General features: G+C 36.0%; 1 protein-coding gene across 1 annotated transcript; it reads left to right on the top strand.

Annotated features, from left to right (window-relative positions):
• Nucleotides 1–1392: 1392 nt before the first annotated feature.
• Nucleotides 1393–21115, top strand: LOC123546404 (dye-decolorizing peroxidase YfeX-like). The gene is made up of 9 exons (XM_045332650.2): nt 1393–1552; nt 7668–7867; nt 10004–10195; nt 10450–10522; nt 14470–14631; nt 14878–14951; nt 15719–15767; nt 17602–17697; nt 18309–21115. Exons 1-9 carry the CDS (start codon nt 1498–1500, stop codon nt 18560–18562), a joined length of 1155 nt encoding a protein of 384 aa, XP_045188585.2. The 5' UTR covers nt 1393–1497; the 3' UTR covers nt 18563–21115.
• Nucleotides 21116–21400: the final 285 nt, after the last annotated feature.

Here is a 21400-nt window from a genome sequence, read left to right as displayed (position 1 = left end):
GGGTATTCCCCTCCAAACTTGATGCAGCTTGCGGTCGACATTTTGTCCAAAGTTATTTGTAACCAATCAATGCATTCGTTTCATTTTCGTGTGAGGAATATATTTTTAGCATTGTGAGGTGCATTTAAGATATCATATTAGGTGTATTATAAAATGTTTAAAATATGACATGGAAGAAAAAATATCTGTAGGCTAATTACTTATTATTTAATAATCCTGATGAAGAATAGCATACTTTAGTATCAAAATTGAAAGAAAATCAAATCATGCAAATGATGTTAATTACTTAAATTTTTCATTTAAAAAGACCGTCACAAAACACATCAATTTGATTAGATGTTTCAACTTGAGTGCACAGCACAAAGGTAGATGAAAGCTTTTTTTGCTTCATTGCTCGATGATACTTTCACGAAAGATTTAGCTATACCAGTGAAAATTCAGTATTGGATGTACAGTCTGCAAGATCTTACATGTAAAACAAACTCATTCAATGTCATTTTGTCATTTTGATTTTTTTCAGCTGTTCTTGCCAAATTTTATACATTCTGAGAAAATCACATGTTAATTGCACCTCGTGGTATTAACGTTTCTATGGTTATTCAAGAATCGAATTCATTTTTGCGCATTTATATGGATAGAACTCGCAAATCCATGAATTGCACAAACTTTTATCTTACCTTTCAAAATGTATGATGAAGGTAAATATCAAGTTTTTTTGATCACTCAGCAAAAATTGGCCGTTATAATAGCCTTATGTAACCTGACTGCAAAGGCAAGTCCGTCAAGACATGATCATTTATTTAAGTAAATGCAAAAGTTGTGAATATACAGTAAAACTTGCCTTTGCGACGAACTGTATTAACATATATAGTAAATTGGCGCTTGATTTATTCTTGTATGGTGTGTTTTTATCATGTAGATGTACATAGCATCAATTCATTATTGAGCAAACAAATGTGCCCAAATGCCTATATATGGTATTATGCAGCTTAAATTACCAGACTAGTCGGAGATCGTTTTAGAACTTTATTTTGCAGGAGTTTGAAATGAAAAATGACTTCGAGTGAACACCGTATGCGCGTTACAGAATCTACTACTGCCATTTAAGATCTAATGATGCGGTCGTCGTATCCTATCTAAAATGATCATTATTTTTATATTCATATTTAAAACCGACCACATTCTAGTGTAATCTCATATTGGATAATACAATATTCATTTTTTTTTGTATTTTTGATATGTTATTAAGTTAACATAACATAATAATTGTAATGAAAAACGCTTAATTTCTATAAGCACATTTGCGTGTTTCCATAACGTTACGTATTCAGATTTTAGTTATTCGTTCATTGTTTCAATAAGTCTTTTTACCATTTTTATTGTGTATGTTTTATAAACTTGTAGTCCCCCACATGACGCCTCGTGTTTATAGAAACTTATATATATCATATGACTGACCCTGACACTGACGCGCTCTACTGATAATACCGGTTTAACATGGCGGCTAGAGGATCATTTCGGCTCTTCCAAACTGTTCGTTCTCGGCTCAGTGGTGAGTGTTTCAGTCATGACAGTGCTTTCTTTTTATAGAATATGAGTTTGGCTTTCATGTACAGTAGTTACTTTTTTGTTTGATAATAAATATAGCTACTTATCGACCGGTGAAGAACTGTCACAAAATAGGACAAGTTGTTTTTGCAACACTCAGTGGCGTAGCTATTTAGTCAGCGTGGGACTAGGGCGTCCGTAGTACTTAGCCTTTAAAATCACAGGCACGAGTATCGGACCTGGGACAAAAAATATGACCAGGTTGATCCAGCTAAATCTTTGATATTTTCCCGAACATTTCTGGACCAAAAAAAAAACAAACCACAAACGTTATTCCTGTATTAATAGACATCTAGAGAAGATCTAATCAGGCTTATAACAGTTTATCTAAATGCTCTCTCAAGTTCTTTTAACTACTGTTATTATGCACTAGGGGAGACGTATTGTTTTTGCACTGTCCGTCAGGCAGTCACTTCATTTCCGATCGATAACTGGAGAAACATTTGACCTAGAACCTTCAGACTTCATAGGGAGGTAGGGCTTTTGAAGTAGACGACCCTTTTTATTTTTGGGGGTCACTCCATCAAAGATCAAGGTCACAGGGGCCTGAACACGGAAAACCATTTCCAATCAATAACTTGAGAACCACTTGACCCAGAACGTTGAAACTTCATAGGATGATTGGACATGCAGAGTAGATGACCCCTATTGATTTTTGTTTCACTCTGTTAAAGGTCAAGGTCACAGGGGCCTGAACATGGGAAACCATTTCCGATCAATAACTTCAGAACCACTTGACCCAGAATGTTGAACGTTCATAGCATGATTGGACTTGCAGGGTAGATGACCCCTATTGATTTTGGGATCACTCCATTAAAGGTCAAGGTCACAGGGAGCAGAACATGGAAATCCATTTCTGATCAATATCTTTAGAACCATTTGACCCAGAACCTTCAAACTTAATAGGGTGATAGGACTTACAGAGTAGATGACCCCTATTGTTTTTTGGGGTCACTCCATCAAAGGTCAAGGTCAGAGGGGTCATCTGCCTGCTACACTTCATTTTCGATCAATAACTGGAGAACAATTTGACCTAGAACCTTCAAACTTCATAGGGAGGTAGGGCTTTTGAAGTAGGCGACCCTTTTTATTTTTGGGGGTCACTCCATCAAAGGTCAAGGTCACAGGGGCCTGAACACGGAAAACCATTTCCAATCAATAACTTGAGAACCACTTGACCCAGAACGTTGAAACTTCATAGGATGATTGGACATGCAGAGTAGATGACCCCTATTGATTTTTGGTTCACTCTGTTAAAGGTCAAGGTCACAGGGGCCTGACCATGGGAAACCATTTCCGATCAATAACTTCAGAACCACTTGACCCAGAATGTTGAAAGTTCATAGCATGATTGGACTTGCAGGGTAGATGACCCCTATTGATTTTGGGATCACTCCATTAAAGGTCAAGGTCACAGGGAGCAGAACATGGAAATCCATTTCTGATCAATAACTTTAGAACCATTTGACCTAGAACCTTCAAACTTAATAGGGTGATAGGACTTACAGAGTAGATGACCCCTATTGTTTTTTGGGGTCACTCCATCAAAGGTCAAGGTCAGAGGGGTCATCTGCCTGCTACACATCATTTTCGATCAATAACTGGAGAACAATTTGACCTAGAACCTTCAAACTTCATGGGTGATAGGGCTTACAAAGTATATGACCCCTATTATTTTTTGGGTTTCTCAATCAAAGGTCAAGGTCACAGAGGCCTGAACATGGAAAACCGTTTCTGATCAATAACTTGAGAACCACTTGACCCAGAATGTTGAAACTTCATAGGATGATTGGAAATGTAGAGTAGATGACCCCTATTGATTTTTAGTCACTTGATCAAAGTTCAAGGTCACAGGGGCCAAAAATTGGAAAACCGTTTCTGATCAATAACTTAAGAACCATTTGACCCAGAACCTTCAAACTTCATAGGGTGATATGACTTACAGAGTGGATGACCCCTATTGATTTAGGGGTCACTTGATCAAAGGTCACAGGGGCCTGAACATGGCAAAAAATATCTGATCAATAACTTAAGAACCACTTGGCCCAGAATGTTTAAAACTTCATAGAATGATTGGACATGCAAAGTAGATGACCCCTATTAGTTTTGGGGTCACTCGATCAAAGGTCAAGGTCACAGGGGCCAGCACATGGAAAACCGTTTCCAGTCCATAACTTGAGGACCACTAGGGCCAGAATGTTGAAACTTCTTGGGATGATTGGACATGCCGAGTAGATGATCCCAGTTGCTGCCAACCATTGGTGTCTCTTGGACTTTTGCTTCTGTCCCCTATTGACTTCTTGCCTATTACTACTATGCATTGGGGGAGACATGCGCTTTTCTACAAAAGCATCTTCTAGTTTCTGAGTAAAATCAGTCCTTTAGGTCCAAAGTCTTAAAAAATGGTACTAGTAGCTTGGACCTGGCTTGGCGCTCTGCATTAAGAGGATAGTACTTAGGACTAGTCAGCCCTGTGTCAGTATAATGTGACTGGGTGGGATATCATGGCATTTGTCTATGATGTGATATTCCAGCGAGGCAGCACTAAAAAGTTGGACATTGTGCTCACTGCTACAAGTAGACACCATGGTTTATACTACTGAAATTGTTGTAAAAGAGGTTAAACACACAAAAACACACAAAAGTGGGAGGAGGGGGTGCCAAAGCATATGTTGCACCCCTCTCCCCACTCACATGGAATAGCCAAATTCCAACAGCCAAACTGTGGGATCAGCACTTTGACAAAATGGTTGGAGGGTTACATTTGTGCAGACCATGAGGTGCAGGGTTTGATCCCTGGTAGGAATCTCTGAACTTTCTCCCCAATGTTTTCTTTAGCATCTAACCTTAAAGGCTTTGAAGATGTTGGTGAGTTGGTGGGATTGGGCCGTGTGACCCAACTAGTTTTGCCTGAAAACGACTTTGTCAAATCAGTGTTCAACAAACATAGGTAACCACTGCCGATCCTATTAGATTTTAGTGAAGCGTGCATTTGACAAAGTTAGCTTTTTTAAATGCAAACAACTGTTGAACTATTATACGGTATATGTGGCCACATCCTTAAATGGATTAAGATGGGTCTGAGATATCAATTTAATGTTTATACAAACATAGATTTGAACCTTATTTTTTCTCTTTTTTTGGTTATACGCAACCTCACGGGATCAAGTCCCATAACTGTGACATATATTTTGGCCAGATTATCCCCCTTTTGAACTAAGAAAATCATGGTTAAAGTTTTGCATGCAAGTTACCATCTCCAAAACTAATGCAGATATTGATTTGGAACTTCACATGTCTTCGAGGTAAATAAACAACTAAGTTATAGCATCAAATCCCATAACTCTGACATGTATTTTGGCCAAATTATGCCCCCTTTAGAACTTAGAATATGCTGGTTCTAATTTTGCATATAATTTTCTATCTCCAAAATTAATGCAGATACTGGTTAAAGTTTTGCATGCAAGAAACTGTCATGCAGATGTTGAATTGAAACTTCACATGTGTTTTCAGGGTTGTAAAACTAGGTTATAGCATCAAGTCTCATAACTCTGTTATGCATTTTGGCCAAAATATGCCCCCTTTTGTCATGTTTGTATTTAAAAAATCCTGGTTCTTATTTTGCATGTAATTTTTCTGTCTCCAAAATTAATGCAAATACTGGATTGAAACTATAGATATTTTGACATCTGTGGTAATATTCCTGCCTCTGGGAAAACAATTTGAATAGTCGAGCATTGGCTGTCTTAACAGACAGCTCTTGTTGAACATAGAAATTAGTTAAGTTCCTCGTAACATTCCATATTTTGTCTAAACTGTTTGCAGACATCCCAACTTTTTCTGAATGCCAAGTGGGAGTTTTTGCTTTCCAAAGTGGGAGATTAAGGTGTTCAAGTGGGAGATTTTATACCGCGGTAATTATGTTCATAATAACGAAGCTTTTAACAAATCTAATGATAATATAAACTTATTTGCCCTTATAAAATCACCAGTCTTAAAAAAATTTCACTTTTCTATATCTTATTATTCATGCATTTTTAATGTTTTGAAACAATAATACATGAAGCCTTCTTTGCAAAATTAAATAGTTATGGCACTTTAAGCACTATGTCTAAATTCAAAACTCCACTGAGAATTAAACCTGCACTTTTATTTCTTTTGTTGGAAAGAAGACTCCCCAGGTGAATATTACATGACAAACAGTGCAGCTGTTAGAACTGTAAAAACAAAATGTATATAGCTAAAAGAATAAAAGTTCAAGCAATAGAAAATGTACTGTTTGATTCTCATCCCTGTCAACCAGTATTTAAAACCCCTAGCTCAAATACTTTTATTGATCAAAATCCTGTTATCCAAAATTGAATGTCCGGATATTGTTACACTTTCGTAGATTTGCCTAAATCTCCAGTCAAAAGGATGTGTTTGACAAATTGTCATGATGCAAAGACAGTTTAACAGCATTTGATAGTAAGTGATATTAAAATTTACCATGACATTTCCTCTTATCAAAATGATTTTAAGAGAAATGTTTTTTAAAACCCAGCAGGTTGACTCGGCGACCATCTACTTTCGATTTCAAAAAGTTACAGAAAAGGGTAAAGCTGGTATAATTTCTAATCTAAATTTGATTAAATTTAATTAGATATCTAATGTCTGGATTTTAATTTCAATTGTGACACATTAATCAACACCTGGCTTTGTTAAATCGTGTAATAAACAATAATCAGCAAGGGTAGAATAAGGTGCGAAAATATCCGAAAGCTGTTGTTTACAGACTCGTCAGTACTCTAGTGATACAGTATCAGAATGGCGCAAAGAAGTGGATTATTTCATTTTTTTTTTTTTGTTTTTGTTGTTTTTTAATCGGGAGATTGAGACTTCTGATCGGGGTGATCGGGTTTTACAACCAGAATCGGGAGAATCCCGATCGGATCGGGAGAGCTGGGATGTCTGTGTTTGTTGTATGGCTTTGCATTTAAATAATATCATCATTACACATTGCCATATAGCTAAGAGTTATCCAGTTTCTCGAACAAAGGTTCATTGTTTGTCTTAGGAAATCTATTTTCCTCCTTATCGCATAGTGCGGCAATTTTCCTTTGATCTTTGCAGCATGTTATACATAGTAACACACATTATTACTACAAAACTGTGCTGATATCTTACAAAACTGTTGCGATATATATCAACACGGAAATCTCTATGGAGTTTCATAAGAAAAAAAGTGTTCCGATATATATCAGCACAGTAAAACTGTTCCGATATATATCGGAACACTTTTTCTCTAGTGAGGTCCTATCAAGGGAGTATAATTTTTTCCTTTCAAAGAAAAGATGATTTTAGCTCCAATTTACAGTTCACAGAGAAAGAATTGTCACAAACACCTACATTTATAAAGTAAAAGAATAAATAAACTAGAATATTTCAAAAACTTGATAGTTATTGCCAAATTCAGAAATACATGAAATATATGAAATTCTTAGATTTCTCAAATGTTTCTTTTTCTTTGATTTTTTTTTACAAACAAAACAACAAGTTTTACAATATGTCTGGCCAATGAAATGCAAATAGGCCTATTTAAAACCAATGCAGAAATTTGTTGGGTACTTTTATCTGGGGAACACATTTTCTAAAACAGAAGTTTTAGTGTTTCAGTCAGCGAGGCGCAGAAAGGGAATCAAAATAGTAAAAATAATAATAAACAAATTTAAATGAAAATAATATATAAATTTTAATGATAAACTATGCGATAAAACAGTTATAATATGTAGTGCTCGTGTGTTACCAGGATATATCAGAGCTAGGGGTACATCTCGTTATTTTTCTCTTCACATATCTGTCTCGGCCTACCGGCCTCGACGATATGTGCAGAGAAAAATACCCTCGATGTACCCCTAGCTCTGATATATCCTGGTAACACACTCTCACACATACTATAACTATTACTTATATCTGAAAATTTCAGATAATCTGTTGACCCCATAACTACATCAGTTCTTTGAATAGTCTATTGCGCAGTCAACAGACAGCTCTTGATGTATTTCTCCTTTAAATTTCAGTTCAGAGCCGACAGATTGCCACCAAATCAGGAGGACTGAAGAGGTCAGCTGCACCTTTGGTTCTTGGCACGTTTGTGGCTGGAGCTGGTACCTACGGATTCTATAAATATGTAAACCGGGATACAATGGTTGATTTGACCGAGGCGATCAGTGTTGTCCCACAGGTGTCTGCAGCCAGTGGACCCACTAGCCAGCCTTCGGTAAGTTGTATTACTCATTGAAAAATTATCATGTGCTTGTAGATCTGTTTATATTTCTGTCGCAGTATCTGCTGATTATCTTTAACCCTTACCCCGCTAAATTTCTATAATGAACATGTCCATCTTTCAATTTGGACAGTATCATTAGCTGTTAAAAGGGATGCATACCAAAATGATACTGACTGAATGGCGAACAGTGCAGATCAACTGATCTTGATCTGCACTGGTCGCAAAGGCAGAATTAATTGTGTCCAGCATGATAAGGGTTGAAAATAGACCATGTTCTACCTATTGTTTATTGTGAACAAACTTTGGTGTCTGACTGCAATGCACTTTGTCTGCTAAGGAAACTGTTTCTCAATAAAAATAAGTACACTCAGGCCTTAAAGGGTAAACGAGCAATGTACACCAGAGCAAGTTGTAAATGTATGTTTGTGGGCATTGACCCCTTGTGCTCAGACGTTAGCAAGCATGGTGATGTAGACGATGAAATATTTCTTGTTTCACATAATTAACATTAAATGTTTTAGCTTGACTTTTTGAAGAAAAAGTAAAGCTGTCACACTCTCCCCAGCATCGCTGTTTATGAAAGTTTTTGATAAAGTCAAATATCTCTGTTACTATCAAAGGTATTGACTTGAAACTTAAAATATCAAAGTCTAAACCAGGAGAAACAATCCACAAACCCTGATTTGAATTTTATCAGAGTTATGCCCCTTTTTAACTTAGAACGTTTTGGCTAAAGTTTTTACTGGCAAAGCTCTAATTCAAAGTCAAGCACTGAGAAAAGTCGAGCGTGCTGACCTACGGACAGCTCTCGTGTGTACACCTGAGCACAAAAAGCTCAAGGTGAGCTGTTGTGATTACCCTGTGTCTGTCATGCGGGGGTCGATAATTTGACTGTTAACACTCTAGAGGTCACAATATTTGCTGTATCTTATTGAATGTTGGTTACAATATTACCTTCAATAAAATCTCAGACGGGTTCGTTACTAGGTCATCTGGAGCCAAGAACTAGGACACTAGGTCTTTTTTATAGAAAAACCTTGTTAACATTCTGGAGGCTACATTCTCTACCTCATCTTTATGACACTTTTTCAGAGTGTTTATCTCTATGTAATGTGAACTATTTAGAACTGGGTTACTTCAGGTCAAGGACTAGGTCAGTAGGTCAGATCATAGAGATCTGTTTGATTTTATTAAAACTATATATAGAATGTTGTTGGCTATGAAATTTTGGTCAAGTTTAAAACTGGGTTACTAGAAGTCAGAAACTTGGCCACTATGTTATAAAGCTACTTGCCCACTGTTCGGGTGAAATTTTTCATCATGCTTATTTCCACCAGTTTTGTCATAGAATGCATAGATCTATATGACACTGAAAAATGATAAAGTGGGTGAAATTAAAAGTTATAGATATTGGTAAAAATGCAAGAAGAATATAAATTTCTGCATTATTTCAAAAGTGTTGCAAGAGTTTACTACCTTCTCAAAGTTTTGCGTAATATTTTTGGTTATTTATAAGAATCTCTTGTAAAAATTTTAGGTCTAATTCAAAATTTGATTACCTGAGTTCAGAAAATAGTACATTAGGTCAGATCACAGAAAACACCTCTCTTGAGGCCATGTTTTCTGTTTGATAATATCCTCAGTCTTTTTCAGAATGTTTGTCCTTAAGCTATGTCACAGTGTCAAATCATAGAAAAAAAATGGTAAAAGGCCATATTTTTTTACATGTTCTTCATTGGACTTGCTCAAAATGTTTGTCTGTCTAAAATCTAGAATAAATTTGTAACCAGTTCACTTGGAAAAAAAGTAGTCATTAGGTGAAATAAGAGAAAAAAGTTGTTAACACTGTAGAGGCTAATTTCCAACTTGATCATCATAAATCTTTGTGAGAATGTTTGCCTATAAATTCTAGGTCGGGTTCAGAAGTGGGGTAGCCGAGGTTAAAAATAACTTCACTAGGTCAAATCATTGAAAAATTTGGTTAATGGTCTACATGATTTACATAAAACATGGTCAAAATGTTTTTTCTCTATGAAATCTTGGCCAAAATAGATACAAGGTTATCTGGGGTAAGAATTAGGTCAGGCGAGAGTCACAGAGCCTTCAGGACCTCTTGTTTTATTTTAGGTGTTTTCCCAAGGTAAGAATCACGCCCTGTATCTTTGGATTGAGTTGGAACCAAGTGCAAATCCCAAACAGGTTGCCAGTTATGCAAAAACCTTACAGAAAATGGTTGACCAGGTAACAGACCCAAGCATGCGTGATGAAGAAGACGAAATTTGGGCAGGGGTTGGATTCAGCCCAAATTTTTACAAACAGGTAAATTTTATATCAAACTGATTACTGAAGTAATTGAATAAGACAAGATTTTGTGAAAGGATAGTATTTCCTATCCCCTGTGTCTAAGTCAAAATTCATGCTGTCAAACCTTAAGTTTTCAGTGTTAAAGTTGAGATAAAGATTGGTCATTCGTAATAATTTGTGAACAGCAGTTTTATTGATGTTTGTCCAAGTGACAGTTACAAGAGCTAAATGGGGGGAAAAAGTTGTGAAAATGTTAACTGTTATTTCAGGCAGGCGGTCGTGTAAAGCAAGATTTCACATACGCACATAGACGTGGGAACCTTGGGGAGATGCCTAGTTCAGGTAAGAAATGTAGTGTCTCAAGGGACGATGAAGTGTCAAGATTCCCTTTGCTGTTACACTTGTTCATGTCATTTTACATTTATATTTCTTACCGCTGCTTTATATTAGGGCTGTCATTGATTGGGTCTTTGTCATATCGACGATATCGATATATCGGAAGACAGATATCGACGATACATCGATATATCGATTATTAAGTTAGACTAACAACCTATTTGTTCATGTACATGCTATATACCTTCTTGTTAATGTTATTTTTAGTTTAATTGTCTGCTTTTCATGTTTTTTATTTGTATTTATGTATTTCCCCATACAGGTAGTGCCGACTAGTTGGAAAAGACTGCTACGGTATAAGTTTAGACATGACCTTTATTGACAACTTCCGTTACTAAGGGCGCATTTTTGCAGGCAGTGAAGTTGTTTTAGAGGGTCTGAGTGTTTATCTATATAGTTTTTTTTCTCTGCGTAAAATATCGATTTTTTAAAATGGGAATCGATAATCGATCAACCAAAAAATATCGTTGATACATCGATATCGTTTCTATCGATGACAGCCCTACTTTATATATGTCTGACCAATTTTGTATTGAACTCTTTGTGATTTTTTCAGGTGGCGTATAAATTATCAAATGCTTAGAAAAAGTCATTTGCATTTAAAGTTTGTCATTGTATACTAGTTTCCTTTAGTACTATGATTTGGTGGGTTCTGTCATATGATGGGTTATCTGGCATGGTGGATTCTATGATATATTGGGTTCTATGATATGATGGGCTCTATGATATGGTGGACTGTATGATACGTTGGGTTCTGTGATGTCTTGGGTTTTATGATATCATAGGCTCTATGATATGGTGAACTGTATGATACATTGGGTTTTTAGCTCACCTGAGCACAAAGTGCTCGGGCGTGAGCTATTGTGATTGCTCACCGTCCGGCGTCTGTCCAGCATCCGTCCACACGTTCCTTTAAACAACATCTCCTCTGAAACCATTAGGTGGAAGTTGATGAAACTTGGCCTGGATATTCCTTGGGTGGTCCTCTTCAAAAGCTGTTCAATGAATTGAATTCCACACAGAATTCTGGTTGCCAAGGCAACTGAAAGGAAAAACTTAAAAAAACTTCTCGTCCAAAACCGCAAGGCATAGAGCCTTGATATTTGGCATGCGACACCATCTAATGGTCCTCTTTGAAGATTGTTCAAATTGTGCCCCTGGGGTGAAAAGAAGTCAGCCCTTGAGGTCCCATGTTTTACATACTATAGACTTATATAGGAAAAAAACTTCAAAAATCTTCTTGTCTGAAACTGCAAGCTCTAGGTTTTTGATGTTTGGTGTGTTGCATTGTCTAGTGGTCCTCTACCAAAGTTGTTCAAATAATGTCCTTGGGGTGAAAAGAGGCCCTGCCCTGGGGGTACCAAGTTTTACACAGACTTACCCTGTATATAGGGAAAAATATTCTTGTCTGAAAGTTCATGTTTTTGATATTTGGTATGTGGCATTGCCTAGTGGTTCTCTATCAAGATTATTCAAATTATGCCCCTGGGGTGAAAACTTGTGTATGACCCCAAGTAATTAGTGACCTTGACCTACTGACATACTTTCTTGTTTTTAGCTCACCTGTCACATAGTGACAAGGTGAGCTTTTGTGATCACCCTTCATCCGTCGTGCATCTGTCCGAGCTCACATTTGCATACTTAGGTGGCTATAGGAACAATAGGTAACTGTACTTTTTCTTTGATGTCATTCATTCCGTAAGGCTTTTATGTGGCTATTTTTCCCTTACGTGGCTAAAAGAACAATAGAGAGAACAAAAGAGTAGCCACATAAGTATCCATATGTAGGAAAGTGCGTCCGTCAACAATTTCTTGTCTGCACGATAGTGGTTTCATTTATGATTTTATTTTAACCAAACTTGCACACAACTTGTACCACCATAAGATCACGGTTCCTTTCTTGAACTGGCCAGATCCCATTATGGGTTCCAGAGTTATGGCCCCTGAAAGGGCCAAAATTAGCAGTTTTGACCTTGTCTGCACAATAGCAGCTTTATTTATGATTTTATTTTAACCAAACTTGCACACAACTTGTATCACCATAAGATCTTGGTTCCTTTCTTGAACTGGCGAGATTCCATTACGGGTTCCAGAGTGATGGCCCCTGAAAGCGCCAAAATTAGCTATTTTGACCTTGTCTGCACAATAGCAGCTTCATTTATGATTTGAATTTAATCAGACTTGCACAAAACTTATGTCACCATAAGATCTCCATTCTTTTCTTGAACCGGCCAGATCCCTTAATGGGTTCCAGAGTTATGTCCCCTGAAAGGGCCAAAATTAGCTATTTTGACCTTGTCTGCACAATAGCAGGTTCATTTATGATTTGAGTTTAACCAAACCTGCACACAACTTGTATCACCACAAGATCTTGCTTCCTTTCTTCAACTGGCCAGATTCCATCATGGGTTCTGGAGTTATGTCCCCTGAAAGGTCCAAAATTGGCTATTTTGGCTTTTGCAGCCACATAGAGACTTCATTTATTGTTTTATTTGATACAAACTTCCAAAATATCTTCAACAACAATAAATCTTGGATTCCATGACAAATCAGATCCAATCATACGTTCCATAGTTACTTTATATCTGATTACCTCCCCTGATTGTAAACAAGATGGATTTATATCAGTAAGTACTTATAGGACTTATTTGAAATTTCATTATTGTTATTAATTGGACTGAGACAATCAGGGTAGATAACTATGGACTGATTTTATGTCAAATTACCTCCCTTTATTTCAAATTAAAATGGGTATATCTCCATAACTAATGAAGATACTGATCTGAAATTTCATTTATGTCAACAGATTTATTTGGCAGATCCTTCTTTTGTTCACCTACAATATTTATTTTTTTTTAATTACTTCCCTTTTACGTTACTATAAATAGCTTATTTTTAGTAACTTTTTTATTATTGGCCGTAGGGAAAAACCGAGACCACTTTTCTGTGGTACAACATGGATGGAACCTCCAATTTTTAGGTGTATTTTGACATATCTATACCTTGTAAGAATTTTTTTCTTTTTGGTTAAATTTCATCCCGTTGTTGTTCCTGTCCTAAATGGACTTAGATATTTTTTCTGAGGACCTTGTTGTCCTCAAGTGTAGTGATAACAGGTGAGCGATATAGGGCCATCATGGCCCTCTTGTTTAAAGATAAAGCCTTGAAATTTGGATGACATATACAGTTTTGCACACAGATGGTAACACTGTCCATTAGTGACCATGAATTTGACCTGCTGACCTACTTTTTAATATTTTAGCGTCAGTCTGACATTTGAAACATGTAGCTCATGTTACTCAGATGAGCAATCCAGGGTCATCATGACCCTTTTGTGTGAAATATGGGTTCTATAATACCTTTAGTTCTATTATATCTTGGGTTCTATGATACTATGAGTTCTTTAATATTTTGTTTCTATGATTTGATGGGTTCTGTGATATCTTGGGTTTTTGATATGGTAGGTTCTATGATATGGTTGGTTCAGTGATATCTTGGGTTCTGTGATACCTAAGACTATGATATTGTGGGTGTTATGATATCTTGGGTTCTATGATACCTTAAACTCTATGATATGGTGGGTTCTATGATTCCTTGGGTTTTATGATATGGTGAGTTCTGTGATATGGTGGGTTCTATGATATGGTGGGGTTTATGATACTTTTAGATCTGTGATAACTTGGGTTCTATGATATGGTGGGTTCTATGATTCCTTGGGTTTTATGATATGGTGAGTTCTATGATATGGTAGGTTCTATGATTTGGTAGGGTTTATGATACCTTTAGATCTATGATAACTTGGGTTCTATGATATGGTGGATTCTATGATACATTGAGTTTTGGCCTACAACAGGAGGTTATATTCTCAATAAAGATATCACTTTGTCTTTCAGCTGGAGATCTTTTTATCCATGCTAAATGCAACACACCTAGCAAACTGTTTGAGTTGGCGCAGGTTTTTCTTGCTGGTATGCCAAAGGGCAGTGTAAAAAACTTTGAGGATATCTACAGCTTTGTCTACAAGAATGGCAGGGATCTTTCTGGATTTATTGATGGTAAATATATCTGCCCAGTGGATATTACCTTTCAGATTTAAAATCTACCTGTAATAATATTTTCTAGTCATATTATTAAATCTACCAAAATGTAATGAAGAACAGATATCCAATTAATTAAACTCTCTCAAAATCTATTCAAAACTATATAGCATTTCTGGAATGATATCTGCTAGATGTTTGAAAATGTTATGAAGTTTAAGTTAAAAGAGCGTATAAACTTCAAAAATTTCACTCATTATTCAGGTACAGAGAATGCTGCTGATGATGAAAGCCGAGAGAAAATTGCCGTAGAAAAAGAAACCGGTGGTAGTTATGTGGTATGTGTAACATACTTCTCACTCAGCACTACTTTTTTGGCCAAATTCTGAAAAAGTGATATATAAGACAATTGGATGTTGCTATAATTTTGAGAGAAAAAAGCAGAATACATAGGAAAATGTATATAAAATTTCTGTTTTCTATGTGCAGCAAGTCAACAGATTGGCTGATGTTATGACTGATATGAGCTAAACTCTCTGCATGGTAATCAGTGAAGAGATATTTCAGTATAAATGTTTGTTCCTAAGTACTGTTACAGAGGAAATCTCTCTAAACCGGAACCACTGAAGACTGGAAACTCGTCGATCCAAACTGAACTAATTTTGTGTTCCCGAAATCTGACCACATATATAAATACGAAAACAAACAAATACTAACATTAATAAAGATTACAAATTATTCAAAAATTGCCGATCAGATAAATTATCTCAGATTAGCACTTACCTGTTACCATGACTACCAAAATATGCTTTATTATTTTGTTAGCATATGTCCATAAAAAACTTAAATGGTGTTCTTTCATACAGTACCTAAACAAGAGAAGGATTTGAAATTAATCATGTTGCTAGGTAATTGTATAACTATTTGTGTAATGTAGCACATCTTTCACTGACAAAACCCCAAAAAACCCTCCATACCTAACTTTTACTCTGGACAGGAGGGTGTCCTGTGTAGAGTGGGAAATAGATATGAAATGTGTTTCTTAACATTGTGAACATAAATGAATCAGCTCTAAATGAATCCACATTTATTCTGATTTTTACAGATAACACAGAAATGGATTCATGATATGAAAGTGATTGGAAGTGAGAAAGGTAATATTTCCTGTGGATATGATTTTACCCGTTAGTTATAAAACTACTTCAAAAAGGAGCAGATCTGTGGCCTGCTGGTTCCATACGAAGCTAACAAAACCTGGGGCCATGAGCAATAAATCCTACTGTGCTGACTAAATAAGTACATTTAATTTTCCCTTTTACACTGTTCTGATTACTGTGTTTGTCTGTCTGTCTGTCACTAGACCATTTGGTTCCTGATCAATATCTGGAGAATAGTTGGTCTCACAGTAAGATGACTGCCTTTGGTCAGTAGATGACCTCTAGACTGAAAATGGTCAGTAGGTGACCCCTCTCATTTTGGGTGTCAGTAGGTCAGAGATTAAGGTCACAGTGACGTTAAAACCGAAAATAAATTTCCTCCGAATAACTTAAGAATGTTTTGCCTACAGCTATCAAACTTCATAGGAGGATTTCCTGTGTCAGTAGATGACCCCTATTGTTCTGTAGGTCAAGGTCAGTGTCAGAGTCGCCTAGCTTGAAATCTGTTTCCACTAAGTATTTAAAGAATGTTTTGGCTGTCAGTCTTTGTAGGAAGGTTGCTGGTAATCAGTAGATGTCCCCTGTTGTTTTCAAGGCCATTTGGTCAAAGGTCAGGGTCACAGTATACATAATACATTATATTTTTAATCACTTATGAATAACATTGTCAGAAAAAAAACAATAGAGGAGAAAAATAGCAGTTGACGATTACAACATACTCTTGTAGGAACACCTTTATTCTCATTAATAAATTCACATGGTTCTGATAAAGATGGTGAAATAGTTTTTTTTTATTAGTTATTCTGTATGCTGTATATATGCATGATTTAAGGTAAAATTGATAGTAAAAGTTCACATGTACTGACTATCGCATACAAATTGACAGTAAGATCCTATATGTTTGGTGTATATTTATATTCATGTATGCGCATGTTTACTAGAGTATGTGCACTGAGTTCTACATACTTATTTTTAGCTCGACTTTTCGAAGAAAAAGTAGAGCCATTGCACTCGCCCTGGCATCGGCGTCGCCATTGGTTTTTGATAAAGTCAGATATCTCTGTTACTATCAAAGCTATTGACTTGAAACTTAAAATACCTAGTTATTTATTATCTTAGTCTACACCAGGTGAAACAATCCCCATAACTCTGATTTGAATTTTGACAGAGTTATGCCCCTTTTTTAACTTAGAATTTTTTGGTTAAAAGTTTTGATAAAGTCAAATATCTCTGTTACTATCAAAGCTTTTGACTTGAAACTTAAAATAGTTATTTACTATCAAAGTCTACACCAGGGGAAACAGTCTTCATAACTCTGGTTTGAATTTTGACAGAGTTATGCCCCTTTTTTGATGAAGTCAAATATTTCTGTTACTATCAAAGCTTTGAAACTTATAACAGTTATTTACAATCAAAGTCTACACCAGGAGAAATAATCCCCATAACTCTGACCCTGTGTCAGGCACTGAGAAAAGTCGAGTGTGCTATCTTACAGACAGCTCTTTTTATAACTCCTTTAAGATACATGGATCCTTAAATGTAAAGAATTTTTTCTATTGGCCTGTATATTTCATGTATGTTGTGTAATTACTCGCACTAAGAATTTAATTACCCTCGGTATTTTCTTATGCTATCCATAAGCTTAAATAGGTACCTGCATGTAATAAAAATATTATTGGCTTTGAATCCAGAAAAAATTCTGTCCAGTTGCAGAGTAAGAGACAAGTATACTTCTAAAATAGTGTAACGTGTCCGCTTTATTACCCCATACAAAGAAAGTGTCCTTACTGTTACAGTCTTTCTTGTTTAGATTTCAATGTGTATTTTACAGATAAAGTAACAGAAGGATGGGTGGGAAGACTAAAGTCCGATAGCACAGAAATTTCACGCAAATCTATCACATCACACGTTGCTAGAATGACTGGAGGTAAGTTAGTGAATGTCTCTTTACGTTTGTGTTATAAGTTGTACAGAGTTTGGTTCACACTTGTCACTTTGATAGCAGTTAACATTACGTTAACATTTTTTAGGAGCCTTTACTTTGTTTAAACTGTTGAAGTGTTAAAGTTTAAAAGTGAATTAAAAAAAAAAAGTTGTCGAATCTAGGCTGAACCCTGCATGTTAGTCACAATGACCATCAGCTTGTACAGATTTACACTTACATCTGGAGATCTACGGATCGCAGGGTTTTGTGTATGATCTGCTGGCAGGGGGTATGTTCTCTGTGATGATTTGATAAAAGACATTAAGTCTGATATCATTCATCCTCCACCTCTGATTCATGAGGGGAAGTTGGCAGTTACTTGCAGAGAACAGGTTTGTACTGGTACAGAATCCAGGAACACTGGTTAGGTTTACTGCCCGCAGTTACATAACTGAAATACTGTTGAAAAACGGCATTAAACCCAAAACAAACAAACAAACAAATATACCTGGAGAAAGAATTTGATTATATCTACTTTGTCTGAACAGACTTCATTTTCAGTTAGTACCATAACCTTGAATGAAAACAGCCATTACTTTCAACTATTTGAATAGGTAATGGGTTCCAGCAGAAGAAACCGTTTGAGATTGTGAGACAGTCCATGCCGTTTGGAACATTGAATGACGGTTGTGGCCTTTTCTTCATTGGCTACTCCGCATCACCGGACAACCTAAACTTTATGTTGGACAACATGGTGGGCGCTGGGAAGGATGGCCCTTATTGTGACGATGTGATGCGACTGACCAAGAATGTGAAAGGCACTTACTGGTATTTCCCTGGAAACGAGGAATTAAACAAGCTTGGATAAATGAAGACATTACAGAAACAGCATGAGCAAAGAATGAAAATTTTGAAATTTTGCTGTAAATTTGGCTTTTACAGTACACTCTTCTTGTGAACATTTAAGTGTAATAAATAGCTTATTTTGAAGTTTTCATTTTTTATAGACAGGCTGGTTTGCAGAAAGATTGCCTTCAGCTACCTTAACATCTGAAATATACCTAAAATATTCTTGTACCATTTTCAGTAAGTAAGTTTTGTGTTATTGTTTAATAGATAATAAATGCTACTGTTTTGTGTAGAAGTACAATGTTTAGTGCTGAAGTTTGCTACTGAACTTATGTTTGTATAGGATCAAGTCCTGCTAGCCTCCTGATATTGGATAAGCATTTACAAGAAAATAGTGCACTTCCTTTTGTAATTATATACAGAAATCTCTAAAGAGGAAAGCATTTACATGAAAATGGTGATATTAAATCAAAACTCTCCTTCATGATTTATTTTTGAGACTTGTGCAGCAGTTTCTGGAAATCATCTAGTAACACAAGAATAAAATACATACAAATAGTCCCAATATATATTCTTTACTAGAACTGAGAATTGTTTAACAAATTCTGTGTTTTAGAGCTTATTAGTCCCCTGCTGGTTGAAAACCAGTTTCGGGGACTATAGGAATGCGTTTTTTCGTCATTCCGTCATTCTGTCATTCCGTCCGTCCGCAATTTCGTGTCCGGTCCATAACTCTCTTATCCATGAAGGGATTTTATTATTACTTGGCACAAATGTTCCCCATGATGAGACGACGTGTCATGTGCAAAACCCGGACCCCTAGCTTAAAGGTCAAGGTCACAACTGGAGGTCAAAGGTCAGCAGGGCTTTTTTCCTGTCCGGTCCATAACTCTCCCATCCATGAAGGGATCTTAATATCACTTGGCACAATTGTACCTCATAATAAGATGATGTGTCATGCACAACTTTCAGACCCCTAGCTCAAAGGTCAAGGTCACACTTAGTAGTCAAATGTTAACATGGCATGAACAGGGTCTGTTTCGTGTCCGGTCCATAACTCTTTCATCCATGAAGGGATTTTAATATTACTTTACACAAATGTTCCCCATGATGTGACGATATGTCGTGCGCAAAACCCGCACCCCTAACTCAAAGGTCAAGGTCACAATTGGAGGTCAAAGGTCAACAGGGCTTTTTTCCTGATCGGTCCATAACTCTCTCATCCATGAAGGGATTTTAATATCAATTGGCAGAATTGTACGTCATAATAAGACGATGTGTCATGCACAACTTTCAGACCCCTAGCTCAAAGGTCAAGGTCACACTTAGTAGTTAAATGTTAACAAGGCATGAACAGGGTCTGTTTCATGTCTGGTCCATAACTCTGTCATTCATTAAGGGATTTCAATATTACTTGGCACAGATGTTCTCCATGATGAGACAACATGTCATGCACAAATCCCGGAGCCCTTTCTCAAAGGTCAAGGTCATACTTAGAGGTCAAAGGTTTAATTCAAGAATGACTTTGTCTGGAGCATTTCTTCTTTATGCATGGAGGGATTTTAATGTAACTTGGCACAAATGTTCACCACCATGAGACAAATTGTCTTGCGCCAGAACCAGGTTCCTAGGTCTAAGGTCAAGGTCATACTTAGAGGTCAAAGGTCAAATTCAAGAATGACTTTGTCCGGAGCATTTCTTCTTCATGCATGGAGAGATTTTGATGTAATTTGGCACAAATGTTCACCACCATGAGGCACACTTTTTTAGAATTACGTCCCTTTGTTGTTACTATAAATAGATTACATTGTAACTTTTTTATTACTGGCCGTAGGGTAAAATCGAGACCACTTTTCTTTGGTACAACATGCATGTAACATCCAATATTTAGGTGTATTTTCATCTATCTCTACCTGGTAAAGATTTTCTTGTGGACTTACATTTTATAGAATTTTTTTTTTTTTTTTTTAAGGATTAATTTCACTTTGTTGTTACTATAAATAACTTTTATGATAACTTTTTGTATAATCGGCCAAAAAAAATTCCAAATGAAAACAACTGTACGTTTTTATATATGCAAATTTTAATCCAAGTGCTTTGTTATATTATATTGTATATATAGTACAATATTGTTTATACATCATTGACAGATATCAGTTCATTATGTTATACTGCAATAGAGAAAATTAGGTGCCTTCCAGTAGGGGACTTTGTATTGCATGGCAATACTTCATTCACTTGTTGTTTTCTGATATTTCAGTGCCATTTCATTTACTACAGCATATTATTTGGATTCGAGAGTATTTCTCACAGATGTAATTAATTTATGCAGTGTATTTAAAATGAAATATAATTTCAGTTAAAAAAAAATAAAAAAAACAAAAAAAAAACAGTGTATGAGAGTATGTTAGTGATTCAAAATATATTTTGTTGATTTATATACAAGCAAATCTAATTTGTGTGACTGTTTTTATATATTTACATATAATGTGTACTTTAACAGTGATTGTATGTTTAGGGAGAAATGTATTGTTTGTATACAATAATTAATAAAACATAGTAAAAACATTCACTTTGATGTTTTTTGTGTGTTCCTATTGACCAGAATGGTTCTGATTTTTAGAGCAGTAGAAAAAGGTATTCAACTGTAAAGCTTGTATGATGTTAAACCAGGCTTGCCTCAGATCATTCCTATTTAGTTTCAATACAATTCCATCAATAGTAGAAGTAATCCAGATGACAATTTCTGAAAAATGACTTTAAACCAAAACTCCACAAAAACAGTCTGTGTGCAGTGTGCCCACAATATGCACAACTAGACTTTATACACGGGATTCTTCATTGGAAATGAAGTCCA

Source organism: Mercenaria mercenaria, chromosome 9 (assembly GCF_021730395.1).
Source record: "Mercenaria mercenaria strain notata chromosome 9, MADL_Memer_1, whole genome shotgun sequence".
Taxonomy (NCBI): Eukaryota; Metazoa; Mollusca; class Bivalvia; order Venerida; family Veneridae; genus Mercenaria; species Mercenaria mercenaria.
Note: the sequence above shows the minus strand (reverse complement) of the source record. Positions and strands in the feature narration are given on the sequence as shown.